The sequence below is a fragment of the Muntiacus reevesi genome, chromosome 5, assembly GCF_963930625.1.
Source record: "Muntiacus reevesi chromosome 5, mMunRee1.1, whole genome shotgun sequence".
Taxonomy (NCBI): Eukaryota; Metazoa; Chordata; class Mammalia; order Artiodactyla; family Cervidae; genus Muntiacus; species Muntiacus reevesi.
In genome coordinates, this window is record NC_089253.1 from 28,820,115 (window position 1) to 28,843,468 (window position 23,354).

Below are 23,354 nucleotides of genomic sequence, written 5' to 3' on the forward strand. Positions count from 1 at the left end.
TGTACTGGGAAACCAAAAAATAATGCACGAGACTCGCTTTATCGTGGTGGTCTGGAACCCAACCCATGGTGCCTCCTAGGTCTGCCTGTGGATGCCTGGCCTATAAGTGAGGTGGGGGGCCAGGGGGAGGTGGAGAAGCACATCTTGGCTGATGCTTTGTTTTCAGGAGCATCTAGAGCATCAGGAAGCCTCTGGTTCTGGGACCTTCAGGGCACAGAGGTCTGGGTGGGGGGGGGCGAGGATACGATGATATTCTCACCATCAGCTGCTTGATGGTGGGGTGTTCCTCAGCCTCCCGGCCCGAGGCAGGCTCCTTGTGGACAATCTCCACCCGGATGTCATTCTTGGCCGACACAACACCTTTGAGATCTGGACATAAAATAAGAAAGCATAGACGACAGACAATTGTTATCTCAGACTTCAGGGCCTGAGTTGTCAAGCTCCCCGCTCCCCTTGCGTCTACTCTCCGGCCCCTGAACTCAGCAGTTTCATGCATCCCCCCTCCGCCCCTCCCACCCCCACCCCCACCCCAGTAATAGAACACCTGTCTGGACGTGCTGGGGGCTGTTGTTGGGGCAGGGCCTTCTCTGAGGGCTCCTGGTTGCACATTTCTCAGCCTTTCACTCCTGCTCCCGTGGCCACTGGTCATCCTACTAAGTTCTCACCTCCTTCTAGAAGTCTTCTCTGACCTGCCCTACCCAGCTCTGGTCTCTCTGTTCAGAGAATCACTCCTCTGATTGTGGGAAAGGACCTGGAGATCCCCTGGTCCAGCTCCCACCCGAAGCGGACGCACCCCTGCGCTAGTGTGGTCCAGCTTTTGTGATGGAGAGCTTAACGGCTTCTAGAGCGGGGAGCCCATTGATAACCTGGAGAGAGCTCTGCTAGGAAATTGCTGCTAAAATAGACTTCTCTCTGGAGTCCATTGAGTGGGTGGGAAGGGAGGGCCTGACCCTGCATCCTTGGGAGCCCTCAAGAGAGCAAGGCTGCTCAGCTTGGAGGGGAGGACACAGGCAGCCTTTTTCCATCACATGAAGGCTGCCAAGTGGAGGAGGGAGCAGGCTTCCTCCGTTGATTCACTTGGTGCCTTATGCTCACAGAATGTTAGAGCCGGGTGGGACCCTGAAGGTCACTTCAGCCGACCCTTTGCTGTCACACAGGAGGAAACGGATGCCCGGAGTAGCTGTGGCTTGCCGGGGGGTCACTGGGTAGAAAAGGTGGGACAGCAAGACTGTGTCTCTATTGTTCCCACGGCTCCACCATCCCATCTACCCTTCCCCTTGTCTGTCTAGCACACAGAATTTCAGAGCTACACTCAGGATGGAGAGTCCAGGCACACACGATTCAAGCGGGCATCAACACCCCCACTTCATGGCTAATGACTAAAGGCCTTTTAAGAGTCCACGTGAAGCAATTCCCTGAATACGTTTGTTGTTTATTTTTCTGTGTGGGTGACTGGCTCTTCTGGTTGGATTAGCAGATCTCGAGGGCAAGGATTCCTGCCCCCCACCCCCGCCCCTCCCGAGGGATTTCAGTACAGTTGTGGAAGCCCAGGGAGTGTGGTGTGTGTTCGGTCCAAGGTGCCAGCCGACGGCCCCGCGGGAGGACGTCCACTTCTGTCCGGCTCAGCATCAGTCGCGTGCCCACTGTGTCCCGGATGCGGGGCAAGGCACCGCACGCGGAAACATCCGTGAGACGCGGCCCTGCCCCTGAAGCTCACAGCACTGGTGGGGCCCCTGTTGCTCCCAATTACTTGCTCTCTGGGGCAGCCTAAGCCTGGCCTTTTCCTCTGTCCCCCTCCCCGAGCTCCCGGCGCCCCCTCCCGTACTTCTCTGGGAGCGGGCGCAGCAGAAGGCCACGATGGTCGCCAGAAGGACGAGGAAGGCCACGCCGGCTCCGACGGCCACCCCGATGATGACGGCCATCGGCACAGCCTCTGCAGGAGAGAAGGGGGCACGCTGACTGGGGAGCCGGGACCGTCCGCTCTCCCCCGGGGACCCCACCCAGCTCCTCGGGCTCAGCCCCTGCCCAGCTCTGGGCGTGGGCGCGCCTGGGAAAGGCCGCGGGGGCCTGGGCAGGCTCCGGCAGAGGCCACGGGGGTCAGCTCGGGCGGGGACAGGGGCCACGTGGAGGGGGCAGGGGGACTGAGAAAGATGGGAGGCAGTGATGAGGGGGAGACGAGGCAAGCAGACACGGAGGGGCGGGGAGCGTGGAGATGAGAGGCGAGGCTGGGTGCAGCTGAGCGCCCCGCGGGCGTAAACCGGCAGAGTCTTAAGTGCCTGGCTTTTCTCTGGCAGATGACCATGGTCACCGCTGCTGGTTTTGTTTGCTCTGTCTTTTCCTTCTCTTCCCTCTCCCGGGGCTGGGGGTGGACACGGACAACCAGCTTTCAGAGAGTTTTCAGGTCTGAGGCAGTTTCAGGGCCTGGGCATCACAGGTGGAAGGTGCCAGAGGCAAGTCTTAGAGGCGGGAGGGCAGGATCAGAGCTCCCCACCCACTTCTTTTTGAAGGAAAAAAAAATTTTTTTTCCAATTTTTTGGTCACGCCGTGCAGCACGCAGGGATCTTAGTTCCCCGAGCAGGGATCGAACCCATGCCCCCTGCAGAGTCCTAACCACGGACCACCAGGGATTTCCCTCCCCCCCACCTCTTTAAGGAGAGAGACCCAGTCCTGCTCCCGCCTCTCCCAGGCCAGCCTCCCGGGCAGGAATCCTGACACCCCACCCTGCCAGAGAGGCGCCCGGAACGCCAGCCAGGCAGGGCTTCACTTCCTGTCGAGTTCCTGAAGTGTGTCTCATGCCCTCCTCCAGTAGAGAAGGGTGGGGAGGGGGAGGGTTAGGGTGACGTTAGGGTGGTGGGGTCGCTCTTCCAGACGGTCCAGAGCTTTCTGTGGTGGCAGAGGGGGCCTGAGCATAAGATGTGGGGCCCTGCAGTGTCCATGGGGGGATAAATAAGGAATGGAGGGGGAGGGCCAGCTTAGGGCTCACAGAGTCCAAGCCTCCCGTTTACAGACGGACACCCGGAGGCCCAGAGAAGTCAAGTGACTTGGTCAAGGACACGCAGAGGCAGTAGAACCAGCGCAAACCCAGGTCTCCTCTTAACCGCCCTCCTCATCCTGCCCAGCTCCGCACACTGCGTCACATGGATCTTCCACTCTCACGGCCTTTGTACGGCCCAGACCAACCAACTTTACCTCTCCTTTCTCATCTGTAAACTGGGATGGTAACAGTGCCTGCCTTGAGGCAGCAGGGGGGGAGCAGGTTGGGGTTTTTGTTGTTATTGTTTAGTCGCTGAGTCACATCTGACTCTTTGCAACCCTATGGACTGTAGCCTACCAGGCTCCTCTGTCCATGGGGTTCTCCAGGCAAGACGACAAGTGAGTTGCCATTTCCTCCTCCAGGGGATCTTCCTGACCCAGGGATAAAACCCACATCTCCTGTATTGCAGGTGGGTTCTTTACCACAGAATCACCAGGGGAAGCCCTTGGGATTCATATAGACAACTGCAGGCAGGTAAAGGCTGGCATAGGCTGGTACCCGAAACTGTGCAAGCCTTTGCCCCCGTGTCTGTGTGGGAAGGAGGACCACAGTAGATACAACGAGAGCAAAGTCCCTTTTAGAGGACTTTCGAGGTCCTCTCCCACCGCGTGTTCTCAGAGTAGATGACTGGGACTCCAGGTGTCTGTCTTCAAATGGGGTTGGCCTCTTGTCTCACTGTTGTTTTCTTTAAAGAGAAGAAAGGAGGAACCTGGCAGACTGCAGCCCCTGGACAGGCTGGCGGGAGAGGGAGGGGTCCCTCTCCCAGAAAGAGCAGGTGCCCCAGTGGTGGGCAGTGTCGGCCGTCACTCTGGGATTTCCCTTCCAGCCCAAGACTTGCACGCTGGTCCATTCATCACCTGCCTAGGGGTGGCTGAGACCCCTGTAGGGGTGGCAGGGGAGGCAACAAACAGGAGGTGTTGGCCTGGTCTCACGAGTCAGAAGCGAGACAACGGGCTTGACCTCAGCCAGCCCCATGAGCTGGTTCTGACAGTGAGATGGTTCTGTCTCAGGTTTCAATTCCTCGCAGGAAGGAAAACTGCTTTGGAAGTTCGTTGGTGCAATGCTTTTGAATTTGATGAATTTGGGTTGGACTTAACTTTCTCCGAGAAAGTCTAGGAGTCCTTGGAAAACTCTGGTCTGTGTCAGCTGAGCCCAGAGCAAAGAATGAAAGTGGAAGGGTCCTTAACCTCACTGGGCCTCAATGTCCGTGAAACCCAAGAACCAGGAAAGTGGTATCTAGAGTGGTCTCTGCCTCTGGCGTCCTTGAGGCCACATTTCCTTAAGTTGTTAACAGCTGGGTAGGCTGTGGGTGTGTGACCATCTTATTGGGGAACTATCTTAATCGGGGGCCGGGCAGAGGGAGAGGGTCCCGTGTGGCAGGGCGCTCGGGTGGCATTCCCTCCATAAAGGCCTATGCATGTTTCCTCCTTGCCGGGTCACCTGTACAGGGTGTCCGTCTCTAGACAGGGCTCTCTGAAATGTGCCTGGAGAGGGACAGAGTCTTCCCTCCACCCCAGGAGTCTCAGCCACCAAGGAAAGTGTCAGAGAGCTCAGAGGAGTGTGCAGACCCAGGAGAGATGGAGACGGGGGAACACAGCAGGAGTCTGTGTTGCCCGGTTGAGTGGCCCGTGTAGGGACTGATGCTTCTAAAGGGGCCATCTGCCCTGAGAAGGTGGGTGTGCATGGGCCCCACCAGGAGCTTGCGAGAGGAACTAGCCAGTCCTAGCTCCTTCTTGGCCAGTGTGGTGGGAGAACCAGGGCAGAGCATCCCACATCTTCATCAGGGCCTTTGTCAACACTGTGGGGTCTGGCTTGCAAAGTCCTGATTCTCTTTTCTGGGTTTCTCCCTGGGAGTGGGGGTTTCTCCTCTTGAGGAGGTCCCAAGACAGAGCAACTCAACCCAGGAAGCCTGGTGACCCCTTGGCTGCCGAAGTCCCTTGGGAGGGAGGCAGTGCCTAGCGGCCTGGTGGTGAGATGATAGTTCCATGGGGAATGCAGGAGTGGAGTTAGGAGCCAGCCATCGGAAAGCGTGGGGTTAGCATGGATTGTGCGGGTCACAGCAGGGCGGGACAGCCCTGGTGTCCTGGAAGCGACGGCCAAGCTGGTGGTGATGGTGAGAAGCGGGAGGAGTCAGGCAGGGCCAGCTGACCCCAGCGGGGAGGAGCTGACCCCAGCGGGGAGGAGCCAGGGCTTCCAAAGAGGGAGGACGGGAGGGAGGACAGGGAGGAGCAGGAGCTGGTGTGTGGAATGCAGGGAGCCTGCGGGCGCAGCCACAGAGGAGACAGGTCTCGGGGGTCCCTAGACCCACCCTGCCTGAGGACCTGGCCCCGCTGCTCACTGCACTAGACCCTCAGGATGGGGGGAGGGCAGAGAAGTTAGCGGCCTGCCCCGGCCTCCCTACCCCCGCTTCGGGCTCCCTCCCCCGCTAGCCCAGCGGTCCCTTCCCCATCCCGGGAGGCTCATGTCTCCTTCGTACCTGCTTCCAGCCCGGCTCCCGACTTCATTTCCGAACCTGTGTGGAAATAAAGCAAGCGTCCACAGCCAGGGCCTGGCTGGTCAGGGGGGGACGGGACTGGGGTGGTGGGGTGGGGTGGGGCAGCCATCTGGAGGGTCAGAGGGATGGGAGGGGGGTGCTCCCTTCTGCATCATGGCTCTGGGACACCCCAGAGATCTGGACTAGCCAACCTGGACTTGGAGTTGGTTCAGATTGACTTAGAGGCTCCAGGGGAGTGGGGCTAGAGAGAGAGAGGGGGGCTGGGGGGGTGATTCTGAGGAGGTGGGGGTGCAAACACCAAGGGGAGGGCACAGGAGTGGGGGCATTGAGGGGAAGACACGGAGGGTAAGCCAGAGGGGACCGGGAGGGTTGGGATGATGTGTGGATGATATTATGCGAATTATGTGGGCGAAGCACTATGCAAAGCAGCACCTATTAGGGAGGAGGCGTTGGGAACAGTGCGTGATCCACAGGGGAGCCCCGAGGCCCCCGGGGCCCAGTTGAGACCGCCTGCTCAGCCCAGAATCGCTCCCAAGGCCGGGCAGCCTGTGGGTGGGCCTTCATCTTGGAAGGGTCAGAGACTGCCAGGGCCCAGGCCCCCTGGACCCTCCTGTCTGCCCTGGACTGACCCCCTGGAAAAGGGGCGAGACCTCCAGCCAACCTCAGGACCCGGAGCGCCGCTGGCAGACTGCCTGCCCAGCTTCTCTGGAATCCCCTCCACGCCCCTCTGAGGCTCCCTCCTCCGAGCCTGGGCACTGCCCTCTGGCTGGCATCTCCTTCCCAGCACCATGGTCCACGTGTGTCCCCCAGGGAACTGCAGACGGCTGAGCCCGGCCCCCTGCACGCCAGGGACTAGACAGTGCAAGGGTCACCCCTCAGCTTGGCAGGGGCACCCTGGAGGCAGCCCTGTGCCCCCAGGGCCCTGGAGGACCTCGCCTGGGGCCCTGCCCTCGCAGGGAGCGGCCGCGGCCCATGGCCCTGGCGGTCCTGGCCGCCCCACCTTGCTCCTTGAGCCGGATGATCTCCGTGTCGGAGCCGAAGCTGTTCCAGGCGGTGCAGTTGTAGATGGTCTGGAAGTCGGCCCTCACGATGTTGCTGATGGTCAGCGTGGAGATGACGCCCTCCTCTGTGCTGACCGTCTCCACCGTGTAGCGGCCCGATGTGCCCGATTCCAGCACATTCTCCTTCCAGGACCAGGCCTGCCCAGGTGCACAGAATCAGGAGGTCATCCCCCCAGGACCACCCGTCAGGACCACCGGGGGCCTCCCCGCCCCTGGGTGCACGCGGCCAGGTCCACAGTCGTGATCACTGCCGCAGAGCACACATCACAACACGTGTGCACACAGCACAGCATGCACACACATCACAACAGGGACACACCCACCACCCCACACACGGACACACACATCACAACAGGGATATACACACCACCCCACACACACACTACAACATGGATACACCCACCACCCCACACACAGCACAGCATGCACACACATCACAACAGGGACACACCCACCGCCCCACACACGGACACACACATCACAACAGGGACACACCTACTGCCCCACACACGGACACACACATCACAACATGGACACACATACCACACACACATCACAACAGGGACACACCTACTGCCCCACACACAGATACAAACATCACAACAGGGACACACCCACCACCCCACACACGGACACACACATCACAACAGGGATATACACACCACCCCACACACACATCACAACAGGGACACACCCACCACCCCACACACGGACACACACATCACAACATGGACACACATACCACACACACATCACAACAGGGACACACCTACTGCCCCACACACGGACACACACATCACAACATGGACACACATACCACACACACATCACAACAGGGACACACCCACCGCCCCACACACGGACACACACATCACAACATGGACACACATACCACACACACATCACAACAGGGACACACCCACCGCCCCACACACGGACACACACATCACAACATGGACACACCCACCACCCCACACACAGACACACACATCACAACAGGGATATACACACCACCCCACACACACACTACAACATGGATACACCCACTACCCACACACAGCACGCGTGCACACACACACACCACAACACGGATATACCCATCATACACACAGACACACACACACACATCACAACAGGGATATACACACCACCCCCCTACACACATCACAACAGGGATACACCCACCACCCCACACACAGACACACACATCACAACAGGGATATACACACCACCCCCCACACATCACAACATGGACACACCCACTACCCCCCCCCCACATATCACAACATGGATACACATAGCACACACACATCACAACATGGACACACCCACCACCCCACACACAGACACACACACACACACCCCACGACAGGGATACACCCACTGCCCCACACACGAACACACACAACATGGACACACATACCAAACACACATCACAACAGGGACACACCCACCACCCCACACACAGCACGTGTGCACACACACACACCACAACACGGATATACCCGTCATCATACACACAGACACACACATCACAACAGGGATATACACACCACCCCCCCACACACATCACAACATGGATACACATACCACACACACATCACAACATGGATACACATACCACACACACATCACAACATGGATACACATACCACACACATCACAACATGGATGCACCCACCACCCCACACACAGCATGCACGCACACACACACACACCACAACACGGAGACCCCCCCCCACACACACACACACACAACACGGATGCACCCACCGCCCTACACACATCACACACACACACACACCCACCCACACGCACGCACGCACAGAGGCCGGGCCACCTCAGAGGGTGTTTCCATCGACAAGGGTCCCTACGTGGCTCTGGGTTGGAACGTTTTCCCTGGGGGAGCGGGGGCCCTGGGGTAGCGATGGGAGACCCTCCTTCAGATGGTATCCCGACAGGTGGCAAAGACCAGCCCCAGGCGGACAGAGTCTGGCTTTGTTACTCTGTATGTCTGTACAAAGGTTACGCTTGGAGAGAATCTTCATCTAGCTTGGTTTAGGATGGTGATGGTTTACTGATTCTCAGACCCCTTGCAGGGACACTGTGCCCCACCCTTCTTGTTGCAGCGTTCGGTAACAAAATGAGTGCTAGGGGGTGGGGTGGATGAGCCCCAGGCCGCTTCCAGGTCACTCCTGGTTGTGGGGGGTGCCCTGGGCTCTGTGGGGGTGTTTAAGTGCATCCGACACCATCACCAAATGTTCCCCGGGGGTAAACTCCCCCAGTTGAGAACCCCTGGCCTCGAGTCCCATCTCCATGAAGACAAAGACTGTGTGAACATGTTCAGCGGTGGACTGGATATTGTCTACAATGGGCCAGTGTTGATAATGTTCCATTGACAATGAAATATAATTACACTTATACTTTAAAAACAATTTAAAGAGCGAAAGGAACAGAGAAACAGGTGTTAGTCCTCGGCATGAACTTCTGCCATTCTTGTGTGACTCAGACAGTGAATGAGCTCAACCCCTGAGGAAGTGTAACTGTAACAACGTCGTCATCTTCAGGAGGACACCTTAGTTCTCGGGCATGTGCCCCCGACCGCCACTCTGGCACCGCCGTCCCCGGGAAAGGTAAAGCTGCCCTGTGAGCTTGAGTCTTCTGGCAGGACCACTCGGGCCCTGGGGCTTGCCTCTCTTTTTTTTCTTCCCCAGCTCCCGCCAGTTTCAGCTGAACTTGGCTGAAGACCCCACTTTTACAAAGGCAAATACCCAGGAGGGCCAGGAGTGAGCTAGTTAGTTGGGCTGCCTCAGCCACACTGCCCTGCGGGGAGCAGGGTTTGGAGGAAGCGGGCAGGGAGAATGGAGTGATTCTTTTACAGGGAAAACTTGATAAACGGGGCAGCGTCCTCCATGGACAGCCAAGCAGAGGAGGCCTCCGGAGGTGCAGAGAGGGGTCTGCCGACTATAACTGCTTCCTGTTTACGACTTTGCTAACGGCTGGCCTTGAACCCAGGAAAGGGAAGAGATGGTTTATCTTTTCCTTCTGCTGCCCTCTTTCCCCTCTGCCCTCAGGATGCAGAATGCAGTCAGAGGCACAGCTGAGAGACAGAGCGGAGTTAAACATACCCACGGGTGAGGAGCACACCCCATCCTGAGAAAGGAAATTGCCCGTGACTTTTGTCTTCGTGACGCTTTCCCAAGGAATAGTTTTTCCCAATAAGAAAGGGGGAGCAGAGACGAGACTGACCAGCCAGATGGCTGAGCAGCTGCGGGCAGAGATGACCCACCAGACTGTCTGGTGTGTGTGTGGGGGGCGGCTGTGCCCCTTGCTCACCACTCCCCCCCCACAAGCCCGCCCCCAGGCACTCACGATGCGGTCGGGAGGTGGCGTGCTCCGGATGAAGCACTTGATCTGGCCCTTTTCCCCATGCAGGGCATGCTGGGTTTGGGTGCTGGAGATGATGGGGGGTCCTGTTGGGGAGACAGCATCATATCAGAGATTCGGGAGGGGCGGGCCCCTGGCTGGACCCCTCACGGCAAGTTCAGAAGTTTATACATCCATTCAGTCATTCAGCAAACATTTAGCAGGGGCTTCAGAGATAAAGGAGGCGTCAGTCATAAACCTTTAAGGGGAAGATGTGTGAGTGAACGCCTCTAAATCAGGATTCCCAGAGACATGAAAAGCTGTAATAGAAGATGGTGGTGGTGATAGAAAGAGGTGAGGCTGACACCAGGCAAAGTACTAACCGACCTCACAGGAGAGAGAAATCTACCTGGCAGGTGGGGAAAGCTTTATGAAGGAGGCGGTAAACCTGAGAAGGGAGTGGGGGAGGGGTCAGGAAGGAAGGAAGGAAGTAAGGTAATGTCACCTCCCGTAACTAAAGTCAGTTCAGTTCAGTTCAGTCACTCAGTCGCTCTTTGTGACCCCATGGACTGTAGCACGCCAGGCCTCCCTGTCCATCACCAACTCCTGGGGCTTACTCAAACTCATGTCCATCGAGTTGGTGGTGCCATCCAACCATCTCATTCTCTGTCATCCCCTTCTCCTCCTGCCCTCAATCTTTCCCAGCATCAGGGACTTTTCAAATGAGTCAGTTCTCCGCATCAGGTGGTCAAAGTACTGGAGTTTCAGCTTCAGTATCAGTCCTTCCAATGAACACCCAGGACTGATTTCCTTTGGGATGGACTTGTTGGATCTCCTTGCAGCCCAAGGGACTCTCAAGAGTCTTCTCCAACACCACAGTTCAAAAGCATCCATTCTTAGGCGCTCAGCTTTCTTTATAGTCCAACTCTCACATGCATACATGACCACTGGAAAAACCACAGCTTTGACTATGACCTTTGTTGGCAAACTGAAGTCACCTCTGCCTTAGTCTGCTGTTGGATTTTAAGCCGTTCCCTCATATATCCAGTAGAGGGCGCGCTTGCCTAACAAATCAGTGTCCTTGGCCCGACAGGCAAACCATGCAGGAAGGGAAATAAAAGGTGTTCCACCCCCAAGTGGGGAACCGCCCCACATAGATGGACTGGGCTGGGTACGTTCACAGCCTCCATCTCACAGGTGTCTCAGGAGATCCCTTAGTTCATCACCTTGCCTGCCTCCATGTGCATGCCAGCCAGCCCAGGTGGGACCACGGCCCCAAAGCTGACCTCGATGTTATCATATCCGGCCCAGCTGTGCGTGGGTGTACAGGTCATGATCACGGATGTCCCCGGGGACGCCTAGCGCATTTCCCGCGTCAGACAGCCTGGAAAGTCCTCCAGGAATCCGGCAGTGCTTCCCGTCTGTTTCTGCCTGTTTGTTTCCCCGGCATGGTGCCTGCCTGGCGTGAGACGGGGACGGAGGAGACTGGGGCTCCTGGCTAGGCTGGGCGGTTGAGGCGAGGGGTGTAGGGGTGGAAACCCTTGTGCCCTCTTCCCAGTCCCTGGGGTAAAGTTTGGGGCTTAGGTGGCAGGAAAGAGAACTAAAGCAAGGGACCCGGAGGACGGGCAGATTTATGCTGGGAACAAAACAAAAATTGCTCCAAACATATTTGCTGTATATTAGCCACCTGAATTAAAGCAGATTTGCATTTCCACGAGCAGCTCTCAGCCAAGGGGAGAAACATCCTGGGAATCGCCGAGGTGACTCCTATTGCGTTTAGGCTGGGAAATGGCTTGGCGCTGGGTGTGGGGGGGACCCTCATGATAAGGGCTCCTACCCTCAGGGGTTTCTCTCTTAGATCCCTCAGTTCCAAGAAGCCTTTGGCTTTTGAAAGGCAGGAGTGCTGCTGGGCTGAAAGTGGTGATCCCATAAAACTTCTTCGCCGTCACTTCCTAGGAACTAGGATTTCCCTGGTAGGGGTGGGGTTGGCTGTCTCAGCTGTTCTGAAAGTGACCAGGAAAGACCCTGATGCTGGGAAAGATTGCGGGCAGGAGGAGAAGGAGGTGACAGACGATGAGATGGTTGGATGGCATCACTGACTCAATGGACATGAGTTTGAACAAACTCCAGGCGATGGTGAAGGACAGGGAAGCCTGGCTGCTGCAGTCCATGGGGTTGCAAAGAGTCAGACATGACTGAGCAACTGAACAACAACGAAATGCATACACATATAAGGGCTTCTTATAAGAAAACAGAAATCCGGGTGAGGATAGACAGGGTTAGGGGAATCGGAACGCAGCAGTAGTATGCTTTCTATCCCGTTTCTGCAAATCCTAGGTTTGAGCCCAATCAGTCGAGATCTAGGCAAGTTTATTCCCCAAAGGGCGATGGCCAGCAGTAAGACCCCAGCCTGGGTGCCTTTGGATGAGAACCTCATCTCATTTGGGGTTTGTTGGTAGTGTGGGTCCCTTGGGTCCAGGCCCTTCCCAAAGGTCTTCACCATCCTTCCACCTGTTCTCCAGACACAAGTACAGATAAGTTCATTCCCAAGTCTACTCCAGTGTGGGCTGCAGGGTCCTCTCTGCGGGCCAGTTCATTCATCCCCCTGCCTCCTTGCTTCACTTCAGTCTCTTGGGTGTTTCCCTTCCTCGTGGCCAAGGGGAGCCTATGCCATAGGATTGGAGGCAGAGGAGGGGATTGGAAAGAAGGACGCTGGGGGGTACGGATCACACCCTGGAGAGACCCCAGGGCCCAGGCTGGGGTGTCCCATCCAAGGGGAATGTCCCTCTGAGGCATGTGTTGCCTCCTCAAGAAACTGCTTTGATGCTCATTGGAAAATGCTTGAAAGTCTGAAGTGACACACATTTCAGTCTCTTCTGTATTGACCGTGCTTCCCCCAGACGTGAGGATGCTCCTTGAAAAGCTTTAGGCTTGCGGGGCCATGTGTGAGTCTGAAGGTCCCCAGCCGGACTGGTCACAGGGCCATTGGAGCGGAGCTGGCTGCAGTCACCGGCCAGCCCGACTCCCTGCGCCCTCCCGGGGCGGGCAGTGGGGAGGCCACTGATTTCACCAGGGCCTGGCGCCGGAGGAGCCGAGTGTCAGACACCGGAGCCGGCAGGAAAAGGCTGCAGCCCGTGTTGCCATGGATATACGAGGCGCGATCAGATGCTGTTATTTTTAGCCCTGCAGCACCAATTTATTGGTGGCATCCTGGGGACACGTAGGAAAGGCAGGAAGGCTCCCGAGACCGGGTTCTGCCCGGGACAGACGGCTCTGGGGTCTGAGTGGATTCACCCTCCCTCTGGGGCTGGGGAGGAGGGAGGAGAAGAAAGAGGCTGGCTAAGGGGGACAGCAGCGGACGGGGCGGGGGCAGGGTGCGGTGAGGAAGCGCCAAGCTGGTCTGAGTTTCTAGCAAGGGGGAGGCCAGATGAGGCTGGCAGTGGGCAGCTTCCTGGGTGGGGAGGAAGCCACTCGGGCTGACTTCGGGGTCTTGGCTCAGCCCCGCGCCTGGGCCCTGGCCTGCAGCAGCCCGACAGAGTTGGGTCGGTGGTTCGGTTCTTGCCCGGACTCAGAGCCTCGGGGCTTCGATCAGAGGCGGGCTATGTGGGAGCAGGGACTCACATAGAAATGAAACCCAGCAGAAGGAAGCTGATTGGAAACGCGGGGTCGGGGTGCCCTTAGCGTCCTCACCCCCTCAGACCAGCCGAGCTGGTGTCGAGCGCACAGGACGGCAGGAACATAGGATTCCTGTCCCGCTGCTCCAGCCTTCCAGGGTCTGACCTGAGCTGGGCCCCGGCCTCTCTGTGACTTTCTGCATCCCGTGATCCAGGCCCCGTGCCCTTAACAGCTCACGTGATGGCTCTCTGATAACTCAGACTGCGTTCTCTCCTGCTCTGCTGTGACCCTACTATAGATAATGAGACCAGTTCCCTGCCCTCAGGGGACCCCTTGAACTTGGCCCTGTGGGGATGGTGGTGGGTCTTTCTGAGAGGTTCTAATGCAAAGGGAAGAGGTAGCCCAGGAGTCACAGAGATGCCCTCTAAAATTCCCCACCAGGGCCAAGATCAAGGTCAAAGGATGGATACGGGATCTATGTTTGCTGCCCATTGACCCTCTGACCTTTTTCCTGGTCAGGAAAAAATCCATCAGCCATCACTCTTAGGGCTGAAATCTCGTGGAAGGAGCACCAGGAGGGAGGTGACCAGGAAACCACCCGGGTCCCTCCTCACGTCCGGGCTGGGTTCTGACGTGGACTTGAAGAGGTGGATGGAACACTATAGACCCAGAGCAAAAATCAAGCCCTCGGAGCAATGCCTGGGACCCTCGTGGCCCCCCGCCCCCGCCCTGGCATGAGTGGGGTCTTACCATTGACAGTCAGGGTCACCTCTCTCTCCCCAGCCCCCACCCGGGGCACCACGGCTCGGCACACATATTTCCCCGCATCCTCCTGGCGAACGGCTTTGAGGGTCAGGGTCTTCTCATTGCTCAGGACCTAGGAGATGCGGAGAGGGTCGGACACTGGGAGTAAGGGCTGGGTTCTGTCTGAACCAGAAGGGCTGAGAGGTGGGCAGGGGGGTGGTGGGGCTAGGTCTGCAGCATCTCAGCTAACAACCACGGGGTAACGTAGGGGGCAGAATGTCTTATTACACAGCATGCCAGGTGGACCGTCCTATGGGGGGAGCCCCAGCACAGAGGACCCTGTGAGGCTGAAGACGCTGCAGCCCTAAGCGGTGGGTGCAGGGGGGAGGCTGGAGTGAGAGAACGCTATCTTGAAGCTGAGGATCCCCTGCAGGAGGAAATGGCAACCCACTCTAGTATTCTTGCCTGGAGAATCCAATGGGCAGAGGAGGCTGGCCGGGCTTACAGTCCATGGCGTCACAAAGCGTTGGACACGTGAGAGATTAACACACTAACTTTTGGAGGGACGAGAAGGAAAGAGGCTTTGGCATGCGATGTCTGAGTTGAGATCCCAGCTTCAGAGGTGCCTCCTGTGTGGCTCTGGGCTCTAGTTCTCTTCTCTATCCTTATCCCTATAATGGGGCGGTGATGCTCAGAGGACAGGGTGGTGTCCAGCACACAGTGGGGGACACAGAGGTCACTTTCTCCCCTGCTTCCCTGCTTGAGGCTCTCACTGGTCCTCCTGGGAGGAGGGAGGTCTGAAACTCTTGGTACTTAAGTCGCTCAGTCGTGTCCGGCTCTTGCGACTCCATGGACTGTAACCTGCCAGGCTCCTCTGTCCATGGGGTTTTCCAGTATTCCAAGAATACTGACGTGGGTTGCCATTTCCTCCTCTAAAGAACACATACACTTTAAAAGAGGAGAGGCAGGGAGAAAGCAAGGCTTAACCGCAAAACTGAAGCTAATGACCATTAGGGGAAAGCTGAAAAACCTTTCTAGGGACTTTTCACCCCCAGTGTCTTGCTGACTACCTGCCTTTCTCATAAGGTTCACGACAGGGCGAAACTGCACTGGCTGAACGTGTTTAGGGCTAAGGGGGTAGGTGTGGGTACCTGGGGCTCCCTCTCCCCTTTCTGGGGCCCCTCTTCCCGCAGTTTACACGGGAGGCTCTCACCTCCAGTGTATGAGTGAGAGGGGCCCCGGGAGGCAGTCCCCCCCCCCCCCGGCCTGAGGTCCCCTCACCCCGCCAGGCTCTCTGTGGTCCCAGCTGTGGACTCACCACGCCCGAGCCCCGCTTCATCCAGACGATGGTCAGGGATGGGTTGCCTGTCCAGGCGCAGCTGAAGACGGCGTCCGAGCCCAGGTCTACGAGCAGGGACTGGGGCTCTGTGGTCATCCTGGGCCCAACTGCCAAGGGAGGAGGGAAGAGACGGGGCTCTGGTGGGCGGGGTGTGGGACCCTCCTGTCTGCCCCTCCTCTCCCTCATTGTGCTTGCCCCGTTCATCCACGCCAGCCCATTCCCTTACAGGTCAGTCCTCTGTCTAGGCCTGGTCTGGGAGGTAAGCAGGAGGACCCCTCTCCCCTAGCCCCGCCTCCCTGGGGCCCACTGGGGAAGTAGGCAGCTCCAGGCCCAGAAAAAGCTGCTCTGGCCCCATTTCTGCCTGGATTTGCCCCCCAGTGCTCTCCCATCCCCTTCCCTCTGTCCTGATCCCAGGAAGCCCCACCCTGGCCCCAGGGTTTGGACAGAGGGGCCTGCTTCCCACCCCAGAATCTCTGTCTGCCTTCAAGTCAACTGCCCACCTCCTTCAGGCCTCAGCAGGTAACCTGAAGCCAAGTTTCCCCGTGCACCTAGCCCAGCTCCTGGGCCACCGCAGGGCCACTGCAGGGCTGAGAGAGAAGGAGTGGGGGACACCAGGCCTACTGTGCGGTGTCACCCCCCCCCCCATTATCCTCTATTCCGGCCCCGCCCCGCCTCCTTTTCAATCACTGAAGGGGAGGCCTTCAGGTCCTTTCCCCACACCCCTCCTGTTAGTGGAGGCTCCCCTACCCCATCCTAACCAGAAGCCCCTGCAGACGGAGCCTGGGTCCCCAGAGCAGGTGCAGCGGTGGGATTTCAGGGGCGGTGACAGGATGGTGTGCAGAGAGCTGCCTTCAGGGAGCAGGTGTGAAACCAGGATCAGGAGGCCCACAAGAGCCCCCTGATGCAAACAGGGAGTCATCGCGCTTCCTGCTGAGGCTGGTGGGGGCGAGGGGGCCAGGAATAAAGTTTATAAGAGTGCTTCTGAATCTGTACAGGGTTTTGGATGAGCTGACGGTCAACGCTGTGAACACAGCTGAGAGCTGGCTCCCTGAGGGTCCCTGCCTGGCCAGCAGTGAGGATGGGGAGTCCCTGATGGGATGCTGACCCATCTCGGTCCTCATTCTGCTGCTCATCTGCTGTGTGACCTCAGATCTCCGTCCCCTCATCTGGGTGCTGGGAATAAGAATTCTAGCCTCCCTAGGTGACTGTTTTAAAAAATAGATTTAATAGATTTTTTTTTTTGGCTGTGCTGCTGTTTGTAGGATCTGAGTTTCCCTCGCCCTCTGCAGTGAAAGCATAGAGTTCTAACCATTGGACGTCAGGGCAGTCCTCTCCCTGGGAGATTTTGAGGGTCAAGATAAACATGAGATAGTACATGGGGACATTTTCTGTAAAGGGCGTGGATTCCGAGCTCAGGAGGCATTCTTATGTCGTGTGCAACAAGCCCACGATGGTGCCTCCAGGCGAGAGCAGAGACCAGCCAGAGTGCGGGAGCCAGGGGAGGCCCGAGCCACTCACAGTAGACGTCCACCGTGCGGCTGATGTTGGTGCTGCCCAGGGCGTTGGTCACCTCGCAGGAGACGGGCTCCGAGAAGTATGTGTAGTCCACGGTGGTCCGGTACACCTCCCCCGAGGCTTCCTTGATGATCTGGCCCCGCTTGGCCCACCTGCAACACAGGCACTGGGGCTGGTGCGGACCTCCCGCCCGGGGGGCAGGACGCGTCCCACCCACTGGAAGATGAGGCCTGGCGAGGGGCGGGGTGCGGCAGGCCCCTGAGGGGTCCCCTGGGGGAGCCTCCACAGCACGGTTACTTCTGGGGCTCGGGAAGGGGTCGGTGGGGGGGTGGTGGGCTCTGGGCTGTGGGTTACCAGGCAGCCAGCAGCACTTGACTGATGGGTTATTCTGGAGGGAGGTGGGTTGACTCTCCAGTGGGTCTGCCCACGTGGCTGGCCAGGCAATGGCTAACCCAATTGCCAGACCCTGGGCAGCTTGGCTGTCCTGCTCTGAGCTCCCTTGGGGGGTCTAGTCCTGGACCACATTGGAAAAGGAGGCCAAGCCTGTGACTGAAGAGACCAAGGTCTAGTGGTGTGTGCCCATTCATGCATGTACACCTGCACACACACGTGTACACACACGCATGGGCATGAGGAAGCTTGACTTCCAGACCAGACAAGAAGCTGATGGAGAGGTGACAGACGTGGTCTCGACTGCCTGCCCTCCTGCTCGGGCAGCTCTCCCAGTTCCCCTGCCCTGACTCCTGTCCCCAGGGTGGGTCCCATCACAGTGCCCCGCTATCCCGAAAGCCCTTCAGTCCTCTCCCAGGCTGGTACTTACTCATGTTCCTCCACCCCCTCTGCCTCCCACCCCAGCACTGCTCCCTGGGGACCTGGGCTGTCTCGGCACTGCTTTTATGGGACCAGGGGTTGGTGGGGGTGATGGGAAGACAGCTCTGCTGACTTCTTTCATTGGCCAGTTGACTGATGGGTGTCTTGGGTCTGGCCCTGGGGCGGTGATCACTGTCCTGGTGCAGCAGACAGCAGAGCACCCCAGGGGTGCGTGTGCCCGTGTGTGTGAGGCTGGGGGCCCTCCTTACAGCTGCGTGAGGAGAGAATCAGAGCTTTCCCTGGCTTAACTCTTACTACGGTTAAAACTTTTAAAAACACACTTCTCAACAGGCGCTTCCTACTGTAGTTCAGGCCTGTTTTGGGGTACATGTCTTTTTAAATTTGTTGTTTTCAGGCACCGTGCGGCACACGGGATCTTAGTTCCCCGACCAAGGATCGAACCCGTGCCCCCTGAAGTGGAAGCACAGTCTTAACCACTGGACCACCAGGAAGTCCCTGGAGCTCATGTCTTTGCTAGGGCTCGGGAGGGCCCCGTTATCCCGGGACCACGACTCCAGGTAGCCACATTCTCATGGCGCCCTTTCCTGGGGTCACAGAGGCCTGGCCCCTGCCCTTCCCTCCACCTGCTCCCGCTTAGCCAGGCCATCCGGCTCGGGAGGCGGCCGTCTCCCAGTATCGCACAGAGCACCACGTTGACACTGTGCAGTTATTATCGTGAATTAATGTCAGATCCTTATTAAGAAGACAATTAATAATAACAATTACAGTTTAACAACAGAGCAAACCATAGCTCCCCGAGAGCTGAAGGAGCTTCCCAACAACCCATTATGAGTTACTCATGAATCATTTCAATCTCTAACTTTAATTTAATGACCACACTTAATAGTCAGGCACAGCTCCCACCTGTGGCGGATGAGTTCAGTCCGGGACACACGGTGGGGGATCGGCGTCCGGCCCCTGCTCCACCCACCCTGCAGCCGTGAGGGATGCTACGAGAAGGGGGCAGCCGGCTGGGCTAGGAGGAGACAGGTGAGACCCTCCTGCCCGGCCTGGACTCCTGCCTCTGGTTGCCCACAGCCCCAGGAAGCAGGCTCTGCTGGGCAGTCCTCTTCCATTATTGGGGGCTCCTGGGGGAAGAGGGGGCTTTCTCCCCACTCGTCTGAGGTCCCTCACAGGGTGAACGCTCCCTACTGGGGCCCCCAGGAACTCAGAACAGCTGGGGCTATCTCTGGCCTGGAACTCAGCACTCCTGGCCACACGGGGCTCCTCTTCCCCAGACCCGACTGGCTTCCCCTCTCAGAGTCAAAGAAGGGAGACTGAAGAGACGCTGGAGGGCTGTGCAGCTGCTGCTCCCAGCTCCCCAGGGCCGGTCCCCACCTTCGAAATGGGGGGGCACTGAGAGGAACTCAGAGTCTTCTCCCAGGGTCCCAGGAGGCCAACTGTGGGGCTGGGTCTCTGGAGGTCACCCCACGAGTCCCCAGCTTACATTTCACTCAGCCAGTCTTTTTCTTCCCTGTCTTTATTCCCCTTCTGTACCAAAAAAAAAAAAAAAAAGAAAACCCAAAACAAAACAACAAAAACCCTCGGAGGGATCCCTTCCAGAAGCTCAGCCCACTCACTGAAGCAGCAGGCCACACGACTAGGGTGAGCCAGAGAGCAAGTCCCCCCCACCCCCCATCCCACCTCCCGTCTTCTGTCCCCTGCCATCTCCGCCCCTCCGCTCCCATCTCCTCCCTTCTCTAGTTTCTCAGCTTGGCCTCCTTCTCCTCTCTCCTCCAGCCCCTTCACTCTCCCACCTCCCACATGCCCGCCCCCGCCACCACCACTGTTTTCACCGCCTCGCCCAGCCCCGCAGAACAGGAGTCAGATTAAGCTTTTCCCAATCAATGTGTAATTTGGCCCGAGCAGATGTAAGAGGATTAATTATTTATATCACACAATCAGGGGCTGGCATGTCACTGCCAACAAGCTGTCCTCCACAGCCCCGCCTTTCACACTGACTGGTAGACCCCCGCCCTGTTCCCTGCGTGGTGGGGTGGGGGCCCCGAGAACTCAGAGGGGAGCAGAGAGGCAGGCGAGACGTGCTTCAGGTGTGCTTGACCCAGGCGGCTGGTCTAGCCAAGTGACGGCTGGGTCCGGTTAGACGGGCTCCCGCATCCCCCCGGGGCCCCTTGCTGGGAGCTGGGGTGGACCAAGGCGCATCTCTGATTTCCGAGATCACAACCTCTTGTGTGAAACAGGAGGAAGCAATCAAGACCAAGGCGGAAGTTAAAAAACAAAGATCCCTTAGTCCCGTCCAGGTCAGTTGGGAAAAATCCATGTACATAAGTGTTGAGATTGCTCAAGGCCTTTCCTCTTGGATCCCAACACCACGTTTAGAAGGTGCTGGGGGAGCCCTCTCAGAGGCCAAGGGGCTGAGCCACAGGGGGTGGGCATAGACACCCGCCTCCTCTCACCACCCCCTTCCTCCTGGGTCACCGGGGCTCCCCAACATGTCCCTGGAGGTCCGGAAGGGCTCCCTGAAAGCCTCTGGAGCCCTGGAGGGTGCCTGATCCGCACTGAAGCATTTCTGGGGCCTCTGGCGAGCTGGAGGGCCAGGAAGGAAGGAGGTAGGTAAGAGCAGGGGCACACCTGTCAAACCTGCAGGGGACCCGCCTATATCTCTGGCTCCTCCTCTGTGCCTGACGGTTGACCAGGCTCTGAGCTGCGGGGAAGGATGGAGACGAAGGGAAACCACAGGGACCCAGGACCTGCGGAAACCTGCAGGTCCTGGCTCATTAACTTTGTAGTTAAAAAACCAAACATAACTTTGTTATAGAGAAGTCACAAGACCGGTCCAGGAAACCGCCATACTCCCTTCACCCAGACCCACCAAACGTGGTCAATATCTTGCCACATTTGCTTCTCGATGATCTCTTCAAATATAGACTTATCCCTTATTATTGTCATGATATGAGGATGAATGTGGGTGGGTCTGCTTGGTAGGGTGTCAGCGGGAATGAAGGGGTGCCCAGGGAAGTTGGCACGAGAGGTCGCTTCTGGGCATGTGACACCTGGTGTGTGGGGCCTGTGAGCAGAGAGCTAATAGAGAGGAGCCCGCCTGTGGATGGAGCCCAGGACTCGCAGGTGCAGGGTGGAAGTCCAGAGAAAATTACAGATGCTTTGGGCATCTCCTGCCGCATCTTTGCCATTGTCCCAGCCAAGCCAGACCTGCCCCCTGTACCCACAGGGCCACGGGACTCCAGGGAGGCTGGAGGTCATCTGATCTTTCTCCTGCCTCTAGCCCGGTGAATGGTTAAACCCAGAGGACACACGGTTTTCATCCTATTTAAAAACATCCTCAAGGATAAAGACTCTGTGCTTTCCCTGGGCTTCTGGTTCCAGCATCAATTATCTGCACTACAGGGAGCATCGCCTGTGTCTAGCCTGAACCTAGCCTGAACCTCTGGCTGTTTCTTTGACCTGTTTCCTCAGGTTCTGCCCTCTGGGGCCACGCTGCCTCTCTTTGGCTCTCTCCTCCACTCCCACCAGAGGGCTTATTTCCTAGTTTGGGACCATCAGCATCCCTGGCACTGGGCAAGGATGGGGCTTTATAACCATCTCAGTGGTGGGAGGCACACCATCAGGTCTGGGCTGGGGGAAGGAGCGGGGCAGAGTGAGGGCTGTGCCGGGGAGGGTCTGAGTGTGCCCTGGAGCGCCGCTGAGGCCACTGGCGTCTGGAAGTCTCGGGCAGTGGTGGTGCCCAGGCAGGAGGGTGCCCAGAGGGGCCGCTCTGCGCGATTACAGAGTCGGCGAGGCCACATTCTGGAGCACTGAGTGCCTGCCACACGAGCTCCACGCTGAGAGCGGTAAGTGACTAAACGGCAGTTCCTGCCTTCGAGAAGCTCGGTCAGCAGTGAGGCGTTCATCAGTGCGGCGAGCAACAGCTGCGGGGGGCCATGGGGATGATGGATCTGGGTGCCCGATGGTCAGGGCCAGCGGTCCCAGAAACCCCACCCTGCCAGGGGACCGCTTTGGTGAGAATAGGACTAGAATCTGGATCTGACTGATCGTGCTGGCTTGTTTTAGCTTTTTCTCCTGAGTCTCTCTGCTTCCTTTCAGAAATAAGGGGTAAAGAAGCCGTGCAAACAGAAGGAGTGACACCTTCTGTCTCAGAGGAAGGGAGTGTGTGCTCATGAGGAAAGGGCGAAGTCCACCTGGCCAGGGTGAACGGGTGTGCTGGGGAAGGGTCCTGGACATCCGCAGCGGACCCAGCACCATGCTGGACGCCTGGACCACAGGTCACAGCCCTGCGACAGGCGGGGGTGTCGAGGGGGCCTCCTCGCAGGGCATCTCACCTGTACTGGGTGACGGCGGGGTTGGCCTTGGCAGAGCAGTGGAACGTGACCACATTGTCCTCCAACACTGGTTGCGGCTCCACTGACAGGTTGACAAGCGGGGGGTCTGCGGAGAGAAGAGGTGCCCTTGCAGACTGCGGTGCTGTGTGCACCACGGTTTGGGGGAACATGAGGGTAAAGGCCAGCAATTCCACCACCAGCAGCCACTCCCCCGATGGTCCTCAGAAAACTGGGGGCCTCGGCAGGGGGCTCCCTCCCTCCCTGGAGTGCCCAATTCAGGCCATCCTGGCAGTGGGTTCAGGACTCCTGCTATGGATTCAAGTTATTGTTCAGTCCCTAAGTCATGTTTGACTCTGTGTGACCCCATGGACCTCAGCACTCCAGGCTTCCCTATCCTCCACTATCTCCCAGAGTTTGCTCAATCTCATGTCCATTGAGTCGGTGACGCCATCCAACCATCTTGTACTCGGTCATCCCCTCCTCCTCCTGCCCTCAATCTTTCCCAGCATCAGGGATGGATTCAAGGCTGGTGTCTAAATGAACAGCCACCCCGGAAGCAGGGCTGTCTGGGCCCCAGAGGGTGCTTGCTGCCTACCTTTCAGCTTTGGGTGAACAAACCACTGCCAGAAAGAGAGGTGTGAAAGGGCATTGGCGGGGGGGTGGGGGGTGGGCACGAGGAGGATGTGGATACTAAGTCCCTTTAAATACGAACTTTTCTGTCTTTGAAATGTCCATCTTGCGTCTCTTTGTGTAAAGGTTCTGGTGCATCTGTTACCTCAGCACTTACAGCCTTCCCCGAGCCTAACCATCTCTGCTGAGTCCTGACGGGTGTCACTCAGCCCTCAGCTCCCCAGGCGGGGCTCGCCTTTGTCACTCAATACGATGAAGCCCAGCTCTCGAGGGCAAAATGGTCAGAGATGGAGGAAAGAGGAAGTCAGAGAGGTAGAGAGACACGGGGAGATAGAAACACACAGAGGTCATGCAGAAGGGAAGCGGGGGAGGGACGGGGGCAGAGAGA

The 23,354-nt window shown here is 57.9% G+C and overlaps 1 protein-coding gene across 1 annotated transcript in view; it reads right to left on the reverse strand.

Moving 5' to 3' along the window:
* KIRREL3 (kirre like nephrin family adhesion molecule 3) overlaps window positions 1-23,354 on the reverse strand; it is a 595,366-nt gene that overhangs the window by 5,588 nt on the left and 566,424 nt on the right. The window contains exons 7-15 of the mRNA XM_065937390.1: window positions 22,337-22,442; window positions 17,172-17,320; window positions 15,633-15,760; window positions 14,321-14,447; window positions 9,962-10,062; window positions 6,529-6,727; window positions 5,511-5,546; window positions 1,826-1,933; window positions 260-369 (exon numbers count right to left, since the gene is read on the reverse strand). Of these exons, the coding sequence (XP_065793462.1) occupies window positions 260-369; window positions 1,826-1,933; window positions 5,511-5,546; window positions 6,529-6,727; window positions 9,962-10,062; window positions 14,321-14,447; window positions 15,633-15,760; window positions 17,172-17,320; window positions 22,337-22,442 (1,064 nt within the window). The remainder of the gene's footprint in view (window positions 1-259; window positions 370-1,825; window positions 1,934-5,510; window positions 5,547-6,528; window positions 6,728-9,961; window positions 10,063-14,320; window positions 14,448-15,632; window positions 15,761-17,171; window positions 17,321-22,336; window positions 22,443-23,354) is intronic.